We start from the raw sequence: 19220 nt of genomic DNA on the forward strand, positions 1-19220 counted from the left end.
CACTACCAAATGTAAAATAGATAGCTAGTGGGAAGCAGCTGCATAGCACAGGGAGATCAGCTCGGTACTTTGTGTCCACCTAGAGGGGTGGAATAGGGAGGGTGGGAGGGAGACACGAGAGGGAGGAGATATGGGGATGTATGTATATGTATAGCTGATTCACTTTGTTATACAGCAGAAACTAACACACCGTTGTAAAACAATTATACTACAATAAAGATGTTTAAAAAAAAAAAAGATAGTTGTAGATATATATGTGTTGAAGTGGAAAGATACTTGAGGTCCATGAAGTAAACATAGCAAGATGAAGAGCAGAAAAGTATGCAGTTTGATTCTATTGTGTTCCATCTCTATATATCTGTAACTATATCTACATCTGTAGGGAAAACATTTCTGCAGAAAGAGGTAATGGCTGAGAGATAAAGTGGTGAGAGGAACGTGTATTTCATTTGATTTCCTCTGTATGTTTGACCATTTTTTAAACTATGCACAAGTATGTATTACCAGTACTTTTATTATTTTTAAAAAGTAATATTTATTTTTATATAAGTTGTATAGGCACATAATTTAAAGAATCAACAAATTCCCTACAGGTTATAAAAACAGCACCCCCTGCATAAGCCTCCTCACTCCTTTCCCACTCCCCAGATGGAACTATTTTCAGCAACTTTAGCTATTTTTTGTCATTAACCTCATATTTCTAAGTCATTCACTTTGTTATACAGCAGAAACTAACACACCGTTGTAAAACAATTATACTACAATAAAGATGTTTTAAAAAAAAAAAGATAGTTGTAGATATATATGTGTTGAAGTGGAAAGATACTTGAGGTCCATGAAGTAAACATAGCAAGATGAAGAGCAGAAAAGTATGCAGTTTGATTCTATTGTGTTCCATCTCTATATATCTGTAACTATATCTACATCTGTAGGGAAAACATTTCTGCAGAAAGAGGTAATGGCTGAGAGATAAAGTGGTGAGAGGAACGTGTATTTCATTTGATTTCCTCTGTATGTTTGACCATTTTTTAAACTATGCACAAGTATGTATTACCAGTACTTTTATTATTTTTAAAAAGTAATATTTATTTTTATATAAGTTGTATAGGCACATAATTTAAAGAATCAACAAATTCCCTACAGGTTATAAAAACAGCACCCCCTGCATAAGCCTCCTCACTCCTTTCCCACTCCCCAGATGGAACTATTTTCAGCAACTTTAGCTATTTTTTGTCATTAACCTCATATTTCTAAGTCACTGGCTTTTACTGCTATTGTTTGATCTTGTTGTTTTAGGTAGTATCTAGTCCTTCCTACTATTGAAATCCAGGATTTAGATCTCTTACATCCCCTTTTCTTCATCTTACTCAACATCTCAGCGTTTGATATTCTCCCTTTCATGAAACATGTTTTTCACGTGGCATCTGGGACACCATCTCTCTTTGTTCTTCTGCCTTACTAGCAGCTCTGTCTCAGTTTTCTTTCTTGATTCCTCCTTGTCTTCCCACTTGTAACCATCAGGGTTCAGTGCTGGGACCTCCTCTCTCTACACTCACTTCCCAGATAATCTCATCCTGCTCTATGGCATTAACCACCAGCCATACACAGAAAACTCCTGAACTTACACAGTCAGCCATCTCTCCCACTGCACTTGGAGTCATATATATCTCACTTTCTCCTCACACCTCCTCTTGTTTGTCTGGTAACATCTCAAATTTAAGATGTTCAAAACAGAGCTATTCATTTCTTCTCAAATCTGTTCTTCCCTCAACTCCCCCTCTCAGTAAATGGAACCCCATCCTTCAAGATGCTCAGGCCAAAGGCCATAGAGTCATACTTGCTTCTTTCTTTCTCTTCTCCCATCATCTAAAATCCTGTCTGCTCTGTCTTCAGAATATAACCAGCATCTGGCAACTTCTCACCCGCCATGGCTGTCACCCTAATCAAGCCTCACCATCTCTCACCAGTCTCCCCGCTTTGACCTTGGTCATCTGTGCAGTCTTATTCTCCACACAACAGCCGGAGGGACACTTCTACGATGTAAATCCAATCACGGCGCTCCTTTGCAGGAAACCCTCACCTGCTCCCATCACTCTTGGAGTCAAAGCTCTCTCCTTGGCTTTCAAAGCCACACGAGACCTGCCTGTTCTGCCCTCACCTCCTGCCACCCTCAACCTCTTCCTCTGCTGCAGACACACTTATCCCACCTCACGGCCTTTGCCCTTGCTGCTGCCTCTTGACTGGAACCTTCTTCTCCAGACCTCTCCCTCACTTCCTGCACATCTGTGCCTAGGCTGGATTTTTTTGCTCATTTCTCCAGATCCCTCCCCAGCTCTTCTTCACCCTGCTTGGTGCCTTTGGAGGCTGGTCTTAGTGGACTCCAGCCATGGGCTCAGGGGGAGAGAGGAGTGAGTCAGGGCATAGCCCTTGGGTCCCTCCCTGATGGGCATTGTATTAGTCAGTGTTCTCCAGAGAAACAGGAACCAATAGGATATACAGAGAGAAATAGTTTTAATATGAGGGATTGCCTCTTCAATTATGATGGCTGAGAAGTCCCACGCTCTGCCATCTGCAAGGGGGAAGATTCAGAAAGCTGGTGGTGTCATTCCAGTCCAAACCCAAAAGCCTGAGACTATGGGGGCAATGGTGTAAGTCTCAGTCTGATTCCAAAAGCCCGAGACCACGAATTCTGATGTCTGGGTGCAGAAGAAGATGGATGTCCCAGCTCAAGTGGAGAGCAAGTTGGTCCTTCCCCTACTTTTTTGTTCTACTCAGGCCCTCAAGGGATTGTCTGGTGCCCACCCACTGCTAATATCCTCTGGAAGCATCCTCACAGACACACTCAGAAATAATGTCTTAGCAGGTATCCAGTCAAGTGGACACAGAACTAACCATCACGGGCATGTGGACTCTCTCTCCCCAGAGGCCACAGGTCCTCTCTGGGTCCCAGTACCTACTTCCTCCCCTGCTTCTTAGGCCTGTGGCTGGTCCCAGGTGTCTCACTGTCCCTGACTGGTTCCCTACCCTGTGCCCCGCTTAAAACTCTCCTCAGTTACCCTGTTTGAGCAGCTGCCTCCTGCCGGGACTCTGACTAATGTCCCCGCGGCCTTTCCTGTTCCATCTGAATAAAGCAGCACCCCCAGCCCCTCTATCCACAGATTCTGCTCCATTTTCCTGCTTTTCTCACCACCACCTGACACACAGAATTAATTTGTTTGCTTTTTTTGTTGTATTCTCGAGCGTAAGTTCCATTGTTAAGGACATTTTCATTTTGTTTTGTCTTAACTGCTTTATCCCAGTGCCCAGATTAGGACCTGACATATAATAGGCACTCAGGCAGTACTTGTTATTTTATTTGTTAGATGAATAAATGAAATAAATTTCCCTTGGAATTTCACAACATTAAACCACTGTCTTCCAGCTTCCTCTATTGCTATTGAGAGAGTCAAGCCACTCTGATTCCTGAATCTCTTTATGTGGCCAGTTTATTTCCTCCTTGGAAATGTATTGGATCTTCCTTTAACCCTGGTGTTTTGAAATTTCATGTTGCAGTGCCCCAGGGTTGGTCTCTTTATTTTTATCCATGTTGCTGGGTTCCTTCATTCTGGAAAATTTCTAGAGTAATTTTGTTGATAATTTCTTCCCCATAGGCTTCTTTTTTCTCTGTTTTAAAAACTCCTATTATTCAGGGGTTGGAACTCTTGGACCAATTCTCAATTTTTCTTATCCTTCCTTATAATTCCTATATTATATTTCTATGGCTGCTATGACAAATTGCCACAAACTGGGTGACTCTAAGCAACAGAAGTTTACTCTCACAGATCTGGAGGCCAGAAGTCAGAAATCAAGGTGTCAGCCATGCTGCACTCACTCAGGTGGCTCTGAAGGGGAATCTGTTCCTTGCTTCTTCCAGCTTCTGGTGGCTGCTTCATTACAGTCTCTGCCTCTGTGGTCACACTGCCTTCTCTTCCATCTGTGTCAAATCTCCCACTGCCCCTCTCTTATAAGGACACTTTTATTAGTATTTAGAGCCCACTCAGATAATCCCAGATAATCTCATCTCAAATTCCTCAACTGAATCACATCTCCAACAGTATAAGGCATTATTCACATTATTCAGTATAAAGTTCTGGGGGTTAGGATGTGGACATGACCTTTGGGGAGCTGCTGTTCAACCCACTACAATATCCAAATCTTTGGATTTTTTTCTACCTTCTGAGATATTTCCACAAACTTCATCTTTCAATCATTTATTGAGTTTTCCGTCTTTGCTAGTATACCTCTAATTTCCAAGACCTCTTTTTTTTTGTTTCAGAAGCTCCTTTGTAAAGCACCCTTTTGTGTTATATACATGAAATTCCTTAACTTTCTGAGGATGATAGTTATTTGAAAATTTTAATCTCCTTTCTTTATTTTGGATTCTTCCAGATGCCCTTTCCCCCCAGATTGTTCTGTTCTCTGCATTTCATGGGAAAAGCATTCTTTAAATGTTTAGTTCAGTCATTTTTAAAACAGCATCTGGGGCTTCCCTGGTGGCGCAGTGGTTGAGAGCTCGCCTGCCGATGCAGGGGACACGGGTTCGTGCTCCGGTCTGGGAAGATCCCACATGCCGCAGAGCGGCTGGGCGCGTGAGCCATGGCCGCTGAGCCTGCGCGTCCGGAGCCTGTGCTCCGCAACGGGAGAGGCCACAACAGTGAGAGGCCCGTGTACCGCAAAAATAAATAAATAGCATCTGTAGCCTCAAGCAACCTGGGCACAGCTGAGGTGAGGGTACAATCCTTAGTGCAGGGGATTTGGTGCAAGGCTGAGACCCCAATCACCTTACCCCCTTGGCTCCCAGCATGCAGGAAGCTGTGTGTGTTATAGCAGAAAAGGCATGTCAGTTAGTGGGCTGTAGAGTGATCTGTTAGATTTCTAGATCTTTTCAGGCCCATCAGATAGATATCCCAGAGAAGAGTCTCCTAATATTCTGCCCTTGGTGGGTGGGTTGTGGGTACCAGCCTGGCTACCTGCATCCTGGGAGGCTCCCACAGGGGTCAAGTTGTTTAAGGTCTCATCAGTTCACCAAATCTCCATATTTAAGAACTAAATCTTTGTCGCCATGTAGGCCCCAGGGTACTCCCCCCAGGCTCCTTGTGGATTATCGTTTCTAGAAAGCAAATATCCACTCTTTGGCTGGGGTGGTGGGTGGGAATACGGAGGTGTCTCTGCTTCTTAAATACATTTCAACTCGTCCTCTAGTTTTCAGACCCCCTTCCACCCCCAGTTTCACGAGTACTAGGAGCTGCCATTCCTGACCCTTTAAAGGGTTTTGCAGTGTAAATCGCCTTCCTTCTGGGTGTCCCTGCTGGTGGCTTAGGGTTTAACTCCTCTGGTTTCCTGAGCCAGTTACATTAGTCTATCTGTTTCCAGCGTCCCAAATTTTGTTTTTGTTCACCTGGATTGCAGATACTTTGTCCTTGTGGGTTTTGGTCTTAAAAAATTCCCTTTGCTGTCATTTTAGTAGATTTTGGGAGGGAGTGGAGGTAAACATGTGCATGTAATCCAGCATCTTGGCCAGAATTTATGCACTACTATAAAAATGAAAATTATAACAAGTATACATTTTTTAAAATGTTGCACATTAATAATAAAAGAGAATAGAAAAAAATCTTGTGAGGCATTTACATGATCTTTGGAAGAACATTGCAAAGGTTTACTGAGGGAAATAAAATAGGGCCTGTTACTCAGTGAGAAGATCGCACGTCATACTGATTTCAGTTTCTGTCAATTGCTTTATAGGTTTAATGCAATTCTCATTTAAAAAAATCAACATAAGCATTTTTCTAGGTACTTGGCAAACTTATTCTAACATTTATGTGGAAGAATAGGCGGGCAACAATAATAAAGTTTTTGAGGAAGAAATATGTGGTTGTGATGGAAAAAGTCTTAACAGTCATTGAAACATGATGAAGTTATAATAACTAAAAGTGTCACACTAATATAAGAAAACACAGACTAGTGAAACAGAAGAGACAGACCAGAATGGATGCTATTCTACAAAAGAACTTAAAAGCTAGGCCTATGAATCAATGGAAAAAGGAAAAAATATTCAATAAATGAAGTAAGGACAACTGATTTGTTTCTTGGCATAAAGATCAACTTACTTCTTTATCTCACACCATAAACCAAAATAAATTCTCACTATGTTGAAGAATTTTATTGTGAAAAGTAATCAATTTTTTTTTTTTTTTTTTTTTTTTTTTTGCGGTACGCGGGCCTCTCACTGCCGTGGCCTCTCCCGTTGCGGAGCACAGGCTCCGGACGCGCAGGCGCAGCGGCCATGGCTCACGGGCCCAGCCGCTCCGCGGCACGTGGGATCCTCCCGGACCGGGGCGCGAACCCGGTTCCCCTGCATCGGCAGGCGGACGCGCAACCACTGCGCCACCAGGGAAGCCCAAAGTAATCAAATTTTACAAAAATTAGGAAAAAATATTTTCACCCCTAGTGGGATGTGGGGTTTTCGGCTTAGAAATAAAAGAGAAGAACTACAAATGAGAATATAATTAGATTTGGCTACAAAAGTAAACCGTTTGTAAAAAAAAAATTAATAAGCCAACCTCAAACTTATGAGTTATGTTTGCTACAGATATTCCTTTGGTGTGATGTTTTTGCATGGTGGTACTTCACTGGGATTAAAAACATTTCTTTTTATTACTTTCTTGTATCTTTTAAAAAGTAATGAGCATGACATCCAATTCATTGAATTAATTGAAAAAAAAATTAACTTATTAATGAAAAAACTCAGAGTAAATGTGACTGAAACACAGAAATGAGAAAAAGAAGGAAGAATTAGGAAAGGACGAAGAGGGATTTAAGGAGAGACGAAGTCCCTCAAAAAAGGCCATTTAAGGGAATATGGAGGAGGTGCAGGAAATATTAATCCAAGGCTGTCTTGCTTAATTCGGATTGTGAGTCACTATCTGTTTGCTCCGAAATGAGCATAGTAGTCAAGAAGGGGCAGTGGTTTTCCAAGAGGGCAGACAGGGAGAGTGTCTTTCCGGCCAAGAGCAGTAATCCATCATGGACACTGTTTAGAACTGCCAGCACAAGTGATTATAAAGAGAAAACTGTCTTAGTCAATTATTAGTTTTCTAAAAAATTACAGACAACAACACCTGTATTGCCATTGCCTGTCAGAGAGAACTCCCTCCCCCCTGCTCTGGAGTCAGATACACTGAGGTGCAGGTTCCGACGCCCCACTGAGTGACAGACGGAGATCTGTTAATGCAGCGTGTCCGTTGTTAGGTTAAAAAGAGGTCACGACACCAAGATGATGAGGTCAGTAGGTGAGGCCGAGCAGCTCATGGTTAAGAAGGGAGGCTCTGGGGTTAAACTGGGGTCAAACCCCACCTGCACCGGGAGTGACTTCGGGCAGGTGTTTGCTGTGCGAGCCTCGGTCTCCCTTCCTGTGACAGGAGGATGGCAGCAGGGCCGACTGTTACCGGGGTCGTGGGGAAGGTTAGCTGGGGTTTAGCTGGGGTGATGCTGCCAAGGTGTCCAGCCGGGACGCAGGGCACAGCCAGCGGGAGCCGCCGTTACCGCTGCTGCTGCCTCGTCATGACCAGGACAGAGGAGCAAGATGAGGGTGGACGACGGGGACAGTGTGACCAGAGCCACGCAGGGAGAGGTGGGGGGGAGGCAAGGAGGTAAAGGGGATGGAAGCGGGGGAAGAGGAGGTGCGAAACAGGTGATGGGGACACGGGACGCCTCGGGCCACCACGGGTGGCCACCACACACCTACTGTGTGTGGGGGCTGAGCTCATGGCCGTGGGGAGACAGACATGGGGTAGCTGAGCCTCCACACGTGGACACATGACAGAGGGGAGGCAGCCACGTCCCAAAGACGTCAAGTCACCTGGAGGACGGGGTGAGGGCAGGGGAGGGTGCAGCCCCAGCTTGGAGCAAGAAAGGAGAATAGCTGGGAGCCCAGAGGGTGGAGGCCTGAGGATGAGGGAGGGGCTGGATCCGGAGGGCAGAGAGGAGGATGGGCCAGGGAGGCCGCCCAGGGCTGGGGAAGATGAAGGTGAGAAGGGGTTGCTAGCGGCCTGGGAGGAGTGGAGGGGGGAGGGGCAGGAGTTTGAGAGAAGAGAGGAAGAGGGGGCCTGGGCCAGGCCTGGGAGACAAGACCCCAGTGGCCTCCAGGAGCCTCAGGCAGGACAGCTGGACTCACTGGGGATGACGGTGAGTGTGGTTCCCTCGATGGACTGCCACATCTGCTTGCCTATTCTCTGTGTGTCCACCTGCACCTGGCAGAAGTACGTAGACTCATCCTCCTTCCGCAGTTTCGAGATCTGGAGGGAGCCGTGCTCCCTGCCCTTTGTCCAGTTCAGGAGGAGCCGGTCCTTGAAATCCTTATGGATGAACAGCGGGGTCGTCTTGTAGATGTACTCCCCATGGAAGTGTTTCCATCTCCAGGATATTCTCACGTTGGGAACCTTGGCTGATTCCCAGGAGTAATAGAAGGAGAAGGGGATGTGGACGGAGCCACCCTTGGGGGCTGAGAGTTTCTTCGGTTGGTTCATCCCAAAGTCAGTGTTTGGATTGGGTTCTGCCCAGTGACCTAGAGGAGGGAGGGAGAGGGAGAGACTTTGAAGGTGACCCCAGACCGTCAGCCACCCTCACCTACAGGGGGATGTGTGACAGGTGATAGGACTGGCCCTCTGGCCTGGGTGAGCCCCTCTCCAGGCTTGGGGCGGGGAGGAGGGTGCAGTGTTGGGGGGGACCCCGCAAAGAGCTGTGGGACCAGCTCTTTGTTGGGGGTGGGAGGCCTGGCCGGCTACCCCAGGGGACACTTCTACAGACACCCAGTCATAGCCCCTCCCCGGGGGGGTGGTCCCTGCGGCCCTGGGCAGAACAGGACCGTCCCGGCCTCTCACCCGCCTGCAGAGATGCCAGGGGCAGCAGCAGGGGCAGCAGCAGGGCCAGACCCATGGCCTTGCCCTCCTCCCGGGATGAGAAGACAAGCAGAGCCTTCAAGGCCAGAGGGGAGGCCTGTGGAGGGCCGCCTGCGGGGAATCTCAGCACCAGGAGAGCGAGGACCAGGCTCCTTCAGAGGACTGAGGAGGGTAGGGGCCTTCCCCAAACCCGCCCACCCCTGCCATGACCGGCACTTCCTTTATCAATCTGACTTCTTTTCCTGTATTGCAAAAGGGCCTCTCTGTGGTCAGTGCAAAGGGAACCATGATCTAGGGCTCCCTGCCCCCCTCTGCACACTGAGGGGCTGGTCCTGACCTGGGCCAGCTGGGGCCTCTCCTCTCTCCCTCAGCTCCCTGCCTTTGCCACCGCCTTGGCATCTCCTTAGGAGTCAGTCTCTGTGTCTCTGTGTGTCTCTCTCTCCTTTTCTCTGCTTCTCTGAGTGTCTCTCTCCTCCCAGGGAAAGGGGCGACAGCAGGACCAGTTCAGGCTCCTTCAGGGAGAGGCCCACGGCCCTGAGTCCCTGCCCAGCTACAGCCCCTTAGAGAGGAGGAGGAGGAGGGAGCTGCTGGTGGTCAAGCCTCAGCCCCCAGCCCGGGCACCGGGGCACGCAGCATGCTAGTGGTCTCTCTCTCTCCAGGTAGGTGACACTGCAGTGCCCCCTTCAGTCCCCAGGCAGAACCAAGGCCCACCAGGCCCCTCCTGCGCTGCTCTGCTCCCTGTGTGCAGTCTCACACCCCCCCTGAGGTGAGGAGGGGAGGGTGGGCGCAGGTTCCCACCTACCCCGAGGGTGGACCTTCTGGAGGCCACGCCCACCCGGAGAGGCAGGACTGGGTCTGCAGGGCCCTCTGTCCTCACACTCTGCAAGGAGGACACTGGGGCTCAGACACGCCCTGCCCCACGTCCAGGACTCTGAGGTGGCGGGTCCAGGACTTGAGCTCCAGTCTTGCTGAGCCCACAGAGCCCTCTGCTCCTTCTAGATGCTTCCTCCTGGCTGGACCACAGAATCTCTGGGCCTCACCGTCTGAGGTGAGTGCAGAGCTCTGGGGGGTGAACCCGGAGGCTGTACTTAATAACGCTTCTCAGGGGGTTCCATCTGCAGCTGTGCGACCCTGGCCCATCCAGAGCCTTCCCTGGACAGAGGGGATGAAGGTCAGAGCAGTCATGAGCCATCCTGGTGACAGTCCCTGGGATCCTCTCTGATGGAGACCCTGCCCGCCTGTGACTGGTGGTGGGCGGGGTGAGAGATTGGGGCCTGGGAACTTTGGTGGCCCCCCAGGGCTGGCTGGGGTGGAGGCTCTGCTCACCTGCTCTCCAGAATGACGTTGGCATTGGTACTGGGTAGAAAGAGGGCAGGGGAAGACATGATTTCATTAGGAAGTGGCATTAGTTCTCTGGAGGTGGAAAAAACCAGACCAGCTTCCTTTCTCCTTTTCTTAGTTTTCCCCCAATTCTAATAGTTTTTTTCCATAATTTTCCCATAGCCAGCCAAGCAGCCTCCACCCTCCCTTTGCATCTATTTTTCTTACCCCTCTTCCCAGGCCCGAGAAGAGTGTTTCTGCATTTTCATGGAACCCTCTTATCTGAGTCAGGCCTTGAACATCCATTTTCTCTTTTTCAGCTTTACAACATTCTGTGATGAATGTATTCCTATCTCCATTTTACCCAGGGGGAAAATGAAGCACAGAGTCTTAATATCATGGAGTCCTCTGGGCTGTGAAATATGCTTGGGCTGAATTGTTAACAGCTGGAAAGGTGGGGGGCAGAAGAGAGGAAAAGGGACCCACTGGCTTTTTGGCAGTGCCTTCAGAGGGTACCTTCCCTGTGTGTGGGGAGACGTCTGGGTTCTATTCCTGCCTCACCCCACTAGCTTGGGACCTGGAATGTCTCCTCCTTGCCTGGCCTCCGGAGGAGGGGGCTGGATCCCGCCAGGGGGAGCCATTGCCCATTCTCTTAGGCAGCACAGAACTTTTACAAAACAGGCTCTGGGTAACCTTTGCAAGCACCTACTGTCCAGGTGCCCTCAGGCCCCACTGCTTCCACAGAAGTTCTCCCTAGATGCAAGTTGCACATTTCACATCATGTTCAGGCCCCTGGACCCAGCTGGAGCCCCATGAGGGTATGATTTGTGAGGTGTGGTTTCTGCTCCGGGATGGCACATGGTCTCTAGGTTTGTTCATCTCCCCTTCCCCAGTAGGCGTGGGAGGGCCTGGGATTCAGCCTGGTGCTGTGGCTCTACTCACAGAGGAGGCTTGTGGGAGGAGGGCCTGGAGTTTTGTGATTCAAAGATGGGCAGAGCCTAAGTGCAGCCCTTTAGCCCAGGTAGACATGAGGGAGACATGAGGGAGAGGTCAGAAACTGTGATCAGCAGCAGGGACAGGTGAGGGCTATGAGCCATGGACCACATGGGAGAGAGAACCACTGCCTTAGATCTGCCCCACTTTCTCCCAAGTTTCCATCCTCCCTTCCTCATTGGCCGTGTCCATTACTGCCCCAGCCTCTTCCCCTTCCATGACACTTCACCCTACTGCTTTCCCCCGAAGATTAGTGATAAAGCAAAGATGTGTGTTCTTACTATCTCCATTCGTTGTGCTGGAAGGTTCTAACCCATATAATAAGGCAAGAAACGAAATAAAATTTTTCTAGCTGTATTTGCTTAGATTCTGTATTTATCTGTTTGGTATCCATTTATCACAGGGCCAATTGTGCTAACTCTGTTTTCTTACTTTCTGTATTCTTGATGCTCTGACATCTGGGAGACCAGGAGTTACTGCTCATGGACCAGGGAGTTACTGCTCCTTCCAGATCTAGCTAATTCTTAGAGATAGATAGCAAAGGGCTTTCTTGGGAACATGCCTTTCATATACAAACTATCCACTCCGGCCCCATACTCTAAACCACCTCCTTTATGTAACTCTCACACAGCAACCCAATATTTCCCCTGCCCTAAATCAACCCAGGGCCAGGTGCCAGACAACTAAGGAAAGCACCTATAGCCCAACACCCACCAGAATTATTCAAACTAGCCAATCTTAAACTGTTTTTTGTCCTGCCTTGTTTTTCCTGCAGAAAACATAATAAAAACTGTTTCTTTATCCTCATTCTTTTTTAAAAAAATATTTATTTATTTGGTTGCAGTGGGTCTTAATTGCTGCAGGTGGGCTCCTTACTTTGGGCATTCGAACTCTTAGTTGCGGCATGCATATGGGTGGGATCTAGTTCCCGGACCGGGGACCGAACCCGGGCCCCCTGCATTGGGAGCACAGAGTCTTAACCCCTGCATCACCAGGGAAGTCCCTATCCTCATTCTTGTTTCTGCCTCCTGAATGACTCTGGTGCTTCCCCACCTATAAGGGGTGGTGTACACCCTCCTCTTGGGAAATATAAGTAATAAAAATCTTCTTTTGGAACTTCCGTGGGGGTCCAGTGGTAAAGAATCCACCTTACAAAGCAGGGGATGCGGGTTTGATCCCTGGTCAGGGAAATAAGATCCCACATGCCGCAGGGTAACTAAGCCCTCGCGCCACAACTACTAGCTCCTGCGCCTCAACTAGAGAGTCTGTGTATCGCAAACTACAGAGCCCATGCACCCTGGAGCCTGTGCGCCACAACTAGAGAGAGAAAACCCGCATGCCACAACTAGAGAGAAGCCCGCACGCTGCAATGAAAGATCCCACATGCCTCAGTGAAGATCCTGCGTGCTGCAACTAAGACCCGACGCAGCCAAAAATAAATAAATAAAATAAATAAATAAATAATAAATCTAAAAAAAAAAAATCTTCGGGCTTCCCTGGTGGCGCAGTGGTTGAGAGTCTGCCTGCCGATGCAGGGGACACAGGTTTGTGCCCCGGTCCGGGAGGATCCCACATGCCTCGGAGCGGCTGGGCCCGTGGGCCATGGCCGCTGGGCCTGCGCATCCGGAGCCTGTGCTTCGCAACGGGAGAGGCCACAACAGTGAGAGGCCCGCGTACCGCAAAAAAAAAAAAAAAAAAAAAATCTTCTTTCAATGACCTCTCTGAGTTGTCAGTCTGTCACCTCTATAAATTAAAATCTTGCAGGTATAGTAATTGAGACAAAAGCCATCCAGATTGAAAATGAAGAAGTGAAACTGTCTTTATTCACAGATGACTTGGTTATTTATGTAGAAGGTCCAATGGAATCTACAAAGAAACTACCAGAACCATTAGTGAGTTAAGCAGGTTTACAAGATCAATATATGGAAATCAATTTTATTTATATATACTAACAACAAAGAATTGGAAATTGAGATGAAAACGATGCTATATACAATATTATCAATAATGCCAGATATTTAGGAATAAATATGATGGAAGATGTGCAAAATCTGAACAGTGAACACTACAAAGTATTGCTGAGAGAAATTAAAGAAGACAAATAAATGGAGATTTCACACATGAGAGGACTAAATACTGTTATACATCAATTCTTCCCGGATAATATGTAGATTTAACACAATCTCAGTCAAAATCCCAGTAGGTTTGGGGTTTTTTTTGTAGAAATTGACAAGCCAATTCTAAAATTCCTATAGAAAATTAACTACCTAGAACAGCCAAAAAAACTTTGCAATTGAAGAACAAATTTGGAGGATTTATGCTACCTGACTTCAAGACTTATTATTACAAAGCTACTGTAATCAAGATGTATTGGCATCAAGGAAGACAAATAGATTACTGGAACAGAACAGAGGGTACATAAACAGACCCACACATTTATGATCAATTAATTTCCAACAAAGATGCAAAGGCAATTTAGTGAAGAAATGATAGTCTTTTAAACAAATTGTACTGGAACAATTTGATATTTATATACAAAAAGAAAAACCAACACAAAACCCAACAGAACTGGGGCTTCCCTGGTGGTGCAGTGGTGAAGAATCTGCCTTCCAATGCAGGGGATGTGGGTTCGATCCCTGGTCAGGGAACTAGATCCCACATGCATGCCACAACTAAGGAGCACATGTGCTGCAACTAAGGAGCCTTCAAGCCGCAAATAAGACCCGGCGCAACCAAAATAAATAAAATTAAATTTAAAAAACAAACAACCAAAAAAAACAACAGAACTTACACTATATTCAAAAATGAACTCAAGGGGCTTCCCTGGTGGCGCAGTGGTTGGGAGTCCGTCTGCTGATGCAGGTGATACAGGTTCGTGCCAAGAGGCCGCAGCAGTGAGAGGCCTGCGTACCGCAAAAAAAAAAAAAAAAAGAACTCAAAATAAATTGTAGGCCTAAATATAAGTCCTAAAATTATATAACTGAAGAAAAAAACATAGGAGAGAATCTTTGTGACCTTGGGTTAGGCAAAGATTTCTTAGATTCAGCACCAAAAGCATGACCCATAAAAGAAAATATTGAAAAATTGGAGTTCATCAAAATTAACAACTTCTGTTCTTCAAAAGAAACTGTCAAGGAAGTGAAAGACAAGATATAGATAGGGAGAAAATATTTGCAAATCATGTAACTAACAACGGACTTGTATCCAGAATATATAACGAACTCTCAAAGATTAATAAGAAAACAAAATTCCAATTAAAAACATGAGCTAGGGCTTCCCTGGTGGTGCAGGGTTAAGAATCTGCCTGCCAATACAGGGGACACGGGTTCGAGCCCTGGTCCGGGAAGATCCCACATGCCACGGAGCAACTAAGCTCGTGTGCCACAACCACTGAGCCTGAGCTCTAGAGCCCGTGAGCCACAACTGCTGAGCCTGCGTGCCACAACTACTGAAGCCCACGTGCCTAGAGCCTGTGCTCTGCAACAAGAGAAGCCACTGCAATGAGAAGCCCGCACACCGCAACGAAGAGTAGCCCCGCTTGCCGCAACGAGAGAAAGCCCGCGTGCAGCAATGAAGACGCAACACAGCCAAAAATAAAAATAAATAAATTTATTTTAAAAAATACATGAGCTAAAGATGTGAATAGATACTTCATCAAAGAAGTTACATAGGTAACAAATAAGCACATGAAAAGATGTGTAACATCATAAGTCATTAGGGAAATGCAAATGAAAACCACAAAGAGATACCACCATACATCTATTAAATGGCTAAAATTAATAGACCAACCATACTAACTGTTGGCAAGGACGTGGAGCAACCAGAGCTCTCATACACAGCAGGTGGGAATGTGAAATGGTACAACTACTTTGGCCATTCCTGAAAAAGTTGAACATACATCTACCATTTGACATAGACATACCATTCACAGGTATCACAGTGTTGACCAGCAGCATCAACCTGGGACTTGTGGGAAATGCCAATTCTCAGGACCCAGCCTGACCTGATGAAATTTGAGGACCACTGCCCTGGGGCAAGGACTGATGCTGGGAACCTGCTTTGTGTGTTACATTTACTTTTCACAGCAATCCTGTGAGATAAAGGAATTTGATTCCCATCTGACAGAGGAAGACACTGAGGCTCAGAGAGGTGACCTCACTTACTCTGGTTCCCTCCAGGTCTGGATTTGGACCGCACTCAGGTCTGTCTGCCTCGTGAGCTTGGCGCTTACCCAAGATTGCCCCTCCCCCACCAACCACCCCCTCAACCTCCCTCACTTCCCCTTCCTTCCACCGCCCATCCTGGGGGGGCGGTCATTCATTGTGCCTCATTCAGCTGGCCACTTCTCAGGGTCTGGGGAAACAAAGGCAGGAGGGATGTGAGTGTGGGCCCTGAGGTGAGGCAGGACACAGGAGGCAAGAAAGAGCACAGGGAAGGGGGAGGGACGAAGGGCAAGGTCGTGGTCTCTGCTCTTTCCCATGGGCTGTCCGCGGGCCTCTGCTGACATCAGCACTCTGTTTACTTCCTCTTGTTTTCCAGGCAGGGAGGGGCCCAGAGAAGGCTTCTCCTGCCCTGGTTGGGTTCAGGTGTGCAGTGAGCCCTCCAGGAACTAGAGTCCAGCTGGGAAGGGAAGACTCTCAGCTTGCTTCACTATGTGAAGCAAGTAGAGGGAGACCCAGGCCCCACAAAGTTGAAACAGGCAGGGATGACATCTCCCACTTCCTGTGTGTCGGGTGCTTTGCACTCGTGTTGGCTATGTTTTCTTATTTGCTGTATTGACGCTCTGACATCTGGGGCCTCACTGACCAGGGAGAGACTGTCCCTCCCAGGGCTGCCAGTTCTTAGAAGAGCAATGGACGTGCCCAGGAGCTCGCCTGTCATATGCAAACCAAGCAGTCCAGAGCCCACACTCCCCACCACCTCCTCCATCTGGCTCTTATGCTCCAGGAGGCCCATGTTCTTCTGCCGTATTCCTCCCAGGGCCAGGTACCAGGCAACTAGGGCCCGCCCCTAATCCCCAGAGCCCGCAGACATTGTTCATAGCAGCTGATCCTGAACCTGCCTGGTCTCCCTTGCCTGTCTTTCTCACAGAACCTACAGCAAAGGCTCCTGCCCATGTTTCCCCCTCCCTCCCTCTGCCTCCTGACTGACCCTGGTGCCTCCCCTCATGGCCCTGCGTGGAGTGCTGGGCATCTTGTTTTTATGGTTTTGTGAATATAAACTGCTTCCTTTATAACAGTCATTTGCATGTGTGTCTTACCATACCTGATTAAAACAAATCCAGGTTATATTTTAAAATAGCTCTTAACTCTCCCAACAACCCCAGGAGGCAGGCAGGGTCTATTTTGATCCTCATTTTTATGCAGGAAGAAACTCAGGTCCCAAGGGAGATTATGAGATTTAACTGAGGTCACAGCACATGTAAATGTCCGCTGTGGCATTGGGTCTGAGCCCAGAGCCCGAGCTCCCTACCACTTCCCCACGCAGTGAGGAAGGTCAACAGCCCTCTCACCCTATTAACAAGCAACACTTTTCTTTTCTGTGTTGTCTTCCTGCTATACAGAGAGAAGCTTGAGGACTGACTGGGACACTGGCTCAGGGGGCTTTGGGTCCTTGTCAGGTGGCACAGTGAGTGGGGAAGTCAGTGCTGACTGAATGTTTATGGAAGAAGGAGAGATCTTTAAAGGATGGGTATCTGTGTGATGATCCATGTAGCTTTCCAGGTCGTGTGCAGGGTCCTCTGTGTTACCTCATCCTGTCCTCACTGGGACCCTCCAAGGGAGGTACTGTTACTACCCCCACTTTACAGATGAGAAACCCGAGGCTCAGGGAAGGGAAGTCATCCGTCCCACAGTCAACTCCAGAGGCTGCATCTGTAGTTCCTGCTTCTGTCATAGTCACAAGTTTCATCTTTGTGGTACCGAGACTTCCTCTCATGTCAGCCTCCTTTTCATGCCACCAGCATGCATTTCAGCTCCTGGTCAATCTGACAAATGCTGATTGGGCTTCTAGGAGATGAGCGTAGAGGGCTGAGAACTGGGGATCAAAGCTGACCCCCGACTTTGCTGAGCTCCCAGGCTGGGAGAAGTGAAGGATACTCAGAAGAATGGGACCAGGAGATCATTGTCTGCACTTCCCCTCAGAGCAGTGTGCTGGTTAGTGTTCACCAAACCATCTCCAGGAAAGGAGTCCTGATTTGTAGTCTTTTCCAATTTCCATGTGTCAAGTTAACTATTGTATGGACTGACTGTTTGTGTGCCCCCCTCACCCCAAATCCGTATGTTGAAGCCCTAAACCCCAGTGTGGCTGTATTTGGAGAGGTACCCCTAAGGAAATGCTTAAGGTTGAATGAGGTCATGAGGAGGGGGCCCTGGCCCAATAGGAGTAATGTCCTCATGAGAAGTGACCCCAGAGTGCCCCCTCTGCCTCCTCCATGAGTCTGCACTCAGAGGCCATTGTGAACACAGGGCAAGAAGGCGGCCGCCTACAAGCCAAGGGGAAGAGGCCTCAGAGTGAAACCTACCTTGTCAGCACCTGGATCTTGGGCCTCCCACCCTCCAGAACTGAGAAATAAATTTCTGTTTTTTAGCCACCCTGTCTGTGCTATTTTGCTCTGACAGCCTGAGCAGATAATACGACTCCCAATGTGAAATCACTGAACGTGAGTCAGGAGGAAATGTACAGTATGTGTCATTGTACAGCCTTCCCACCATGAAGATACAATAGCACAGTAACCTCGAGAGCATACATAGTAGTGAAATATGGTGAAATAAGTAGGAAATGATGAGCTTCCCTCATTTTTAATATAACTTATTTAATTGTAAGTTTATTTTATTTTTTCTTGATTAATATTTTTTTGTTGTGTAAAATATACATAACATAAAATTTACCATTTTAACCATTTAAGTGTACAGTTCACTGGCATTAAGTACACTCACACTGTTGTACACGTATTATTTAATTTTTTTTTTTTTTTTTTTTTTGGCGTCGGCAGGTGGACGCGCAACCACTGCACCACCAGGGAAGCCCTATTTAATTTTTGATAATGGCTGTGTTTAACAGCTGGCTTGCAACATTCCCCCAAATTTAACAATCAGCTCCAGCACATCCCTGTCTGCGGGGTCTCCCCAGCGATCCTCAGGTTGCTTTGCAAATTTAGGATAAAAAGCCACGAAATTACCTTATTTATGTGTATTTCACAGAATTCAAATTTATGATGAATTATGATTGATATATAAATCCTCCTTTTTCTTTCTCTTTCCCCTCCCTCCCTCCCTCCCTCCCTCTCTCTCTCTCTGTAATATCTTTTTAGTAATCTCTCACTCTGAAAGGCTGAGAATTTGCTTGCAAGTCCTGAACTGGCAAATGGATCTCACTTAAGGTCCTGAACACTGGATGAAGTTCATCACAGCCCACAAAACTTCACATCATTGCATGTCACTGGTCCCCGGTATTTATCTTTGGTTTAAGACAACAGAAATTTATTCTGTCACAATTCTGGAGGCCAGAATCCACCATCACGATGTCTTCAGGGTCTTATGCCCTCTGAAGCCTCTCAGAGAGGATGCTGCCCTGCCTCTTCCAGCTGCTGGTGCTCCTGGCAATCCTCAGCATTCCTTGGCTTGTAGGCGCATCGCTTCAATCTCTACCTCCTCTGTCTATTTTTTAGTGTTACTATTGACCTTCATTACAACTGGACCAATGGCTCTAGAGTGATCCACTGAAGGACAAAGCAAAATTGTGATGAAAAGAGTTAACACTGAAATTGAACGCAAGCATGTGGGGGTGGATGAGACCCCAGGGGAGCAGGGAGGGAGTTTGTATCTGCAGAGACGAGTGAGTGAGGGTGGCGACACCAAGGACCAAAGGAGAGAAAGGCATCTCCAAAATCCAGGGATGATATATGAAAATTGGGAGTGGCCCACACCTCCAGTGCTTGTCTCCGGGACCCAATCTGTCATGGGACTTAAT

General features: G+C 47.4%; 1 protein-coding gene across 1 annotated transcript in view; it reads right to left on the reverse strand.

Moving 5' to 3' along the window:
* LOC112065011 (paired immunoglobulin-like type 2 receptor alpha) overlaps positions 1-9069 on the reverse strand; it is a 23252-nt gene extending 14183 nt beyond the window's left edge. Inside the window, exons 1-2 of the mRNA XM_024124168.3 lie at positions 8919-9069; positions 8213-8602 (exon numbers count right to left, since the gene is read on the reverse strand). Coding sequence (XP_023979936.1) covers positions 8213-8602; positions 8919-8973 — 445 coding nt within the window. The 5' untranslated portion in view covers positions 8974-9069. The remainder of the gene's footprint in view (positions 1-8212; positions 8603-8918) is intronic.
* Positions 9070-19220: the final 10151 nt, after the last annotated feature.

Source organism: Physeter macrocephalus, chromosome 14 (genome assembly GCF_002837175.3).
Source record: "Physeter macrocephalus isolate SW-GA chromosome 14, ASM283717v5, whole genome shotgun sequence".
Lineage (NCBI taxonomy): Eukaryota > Metazoa > Chordata > Mammalia > Artiodactyla > Physeteridae > Physeter > Physeter macrocephalus.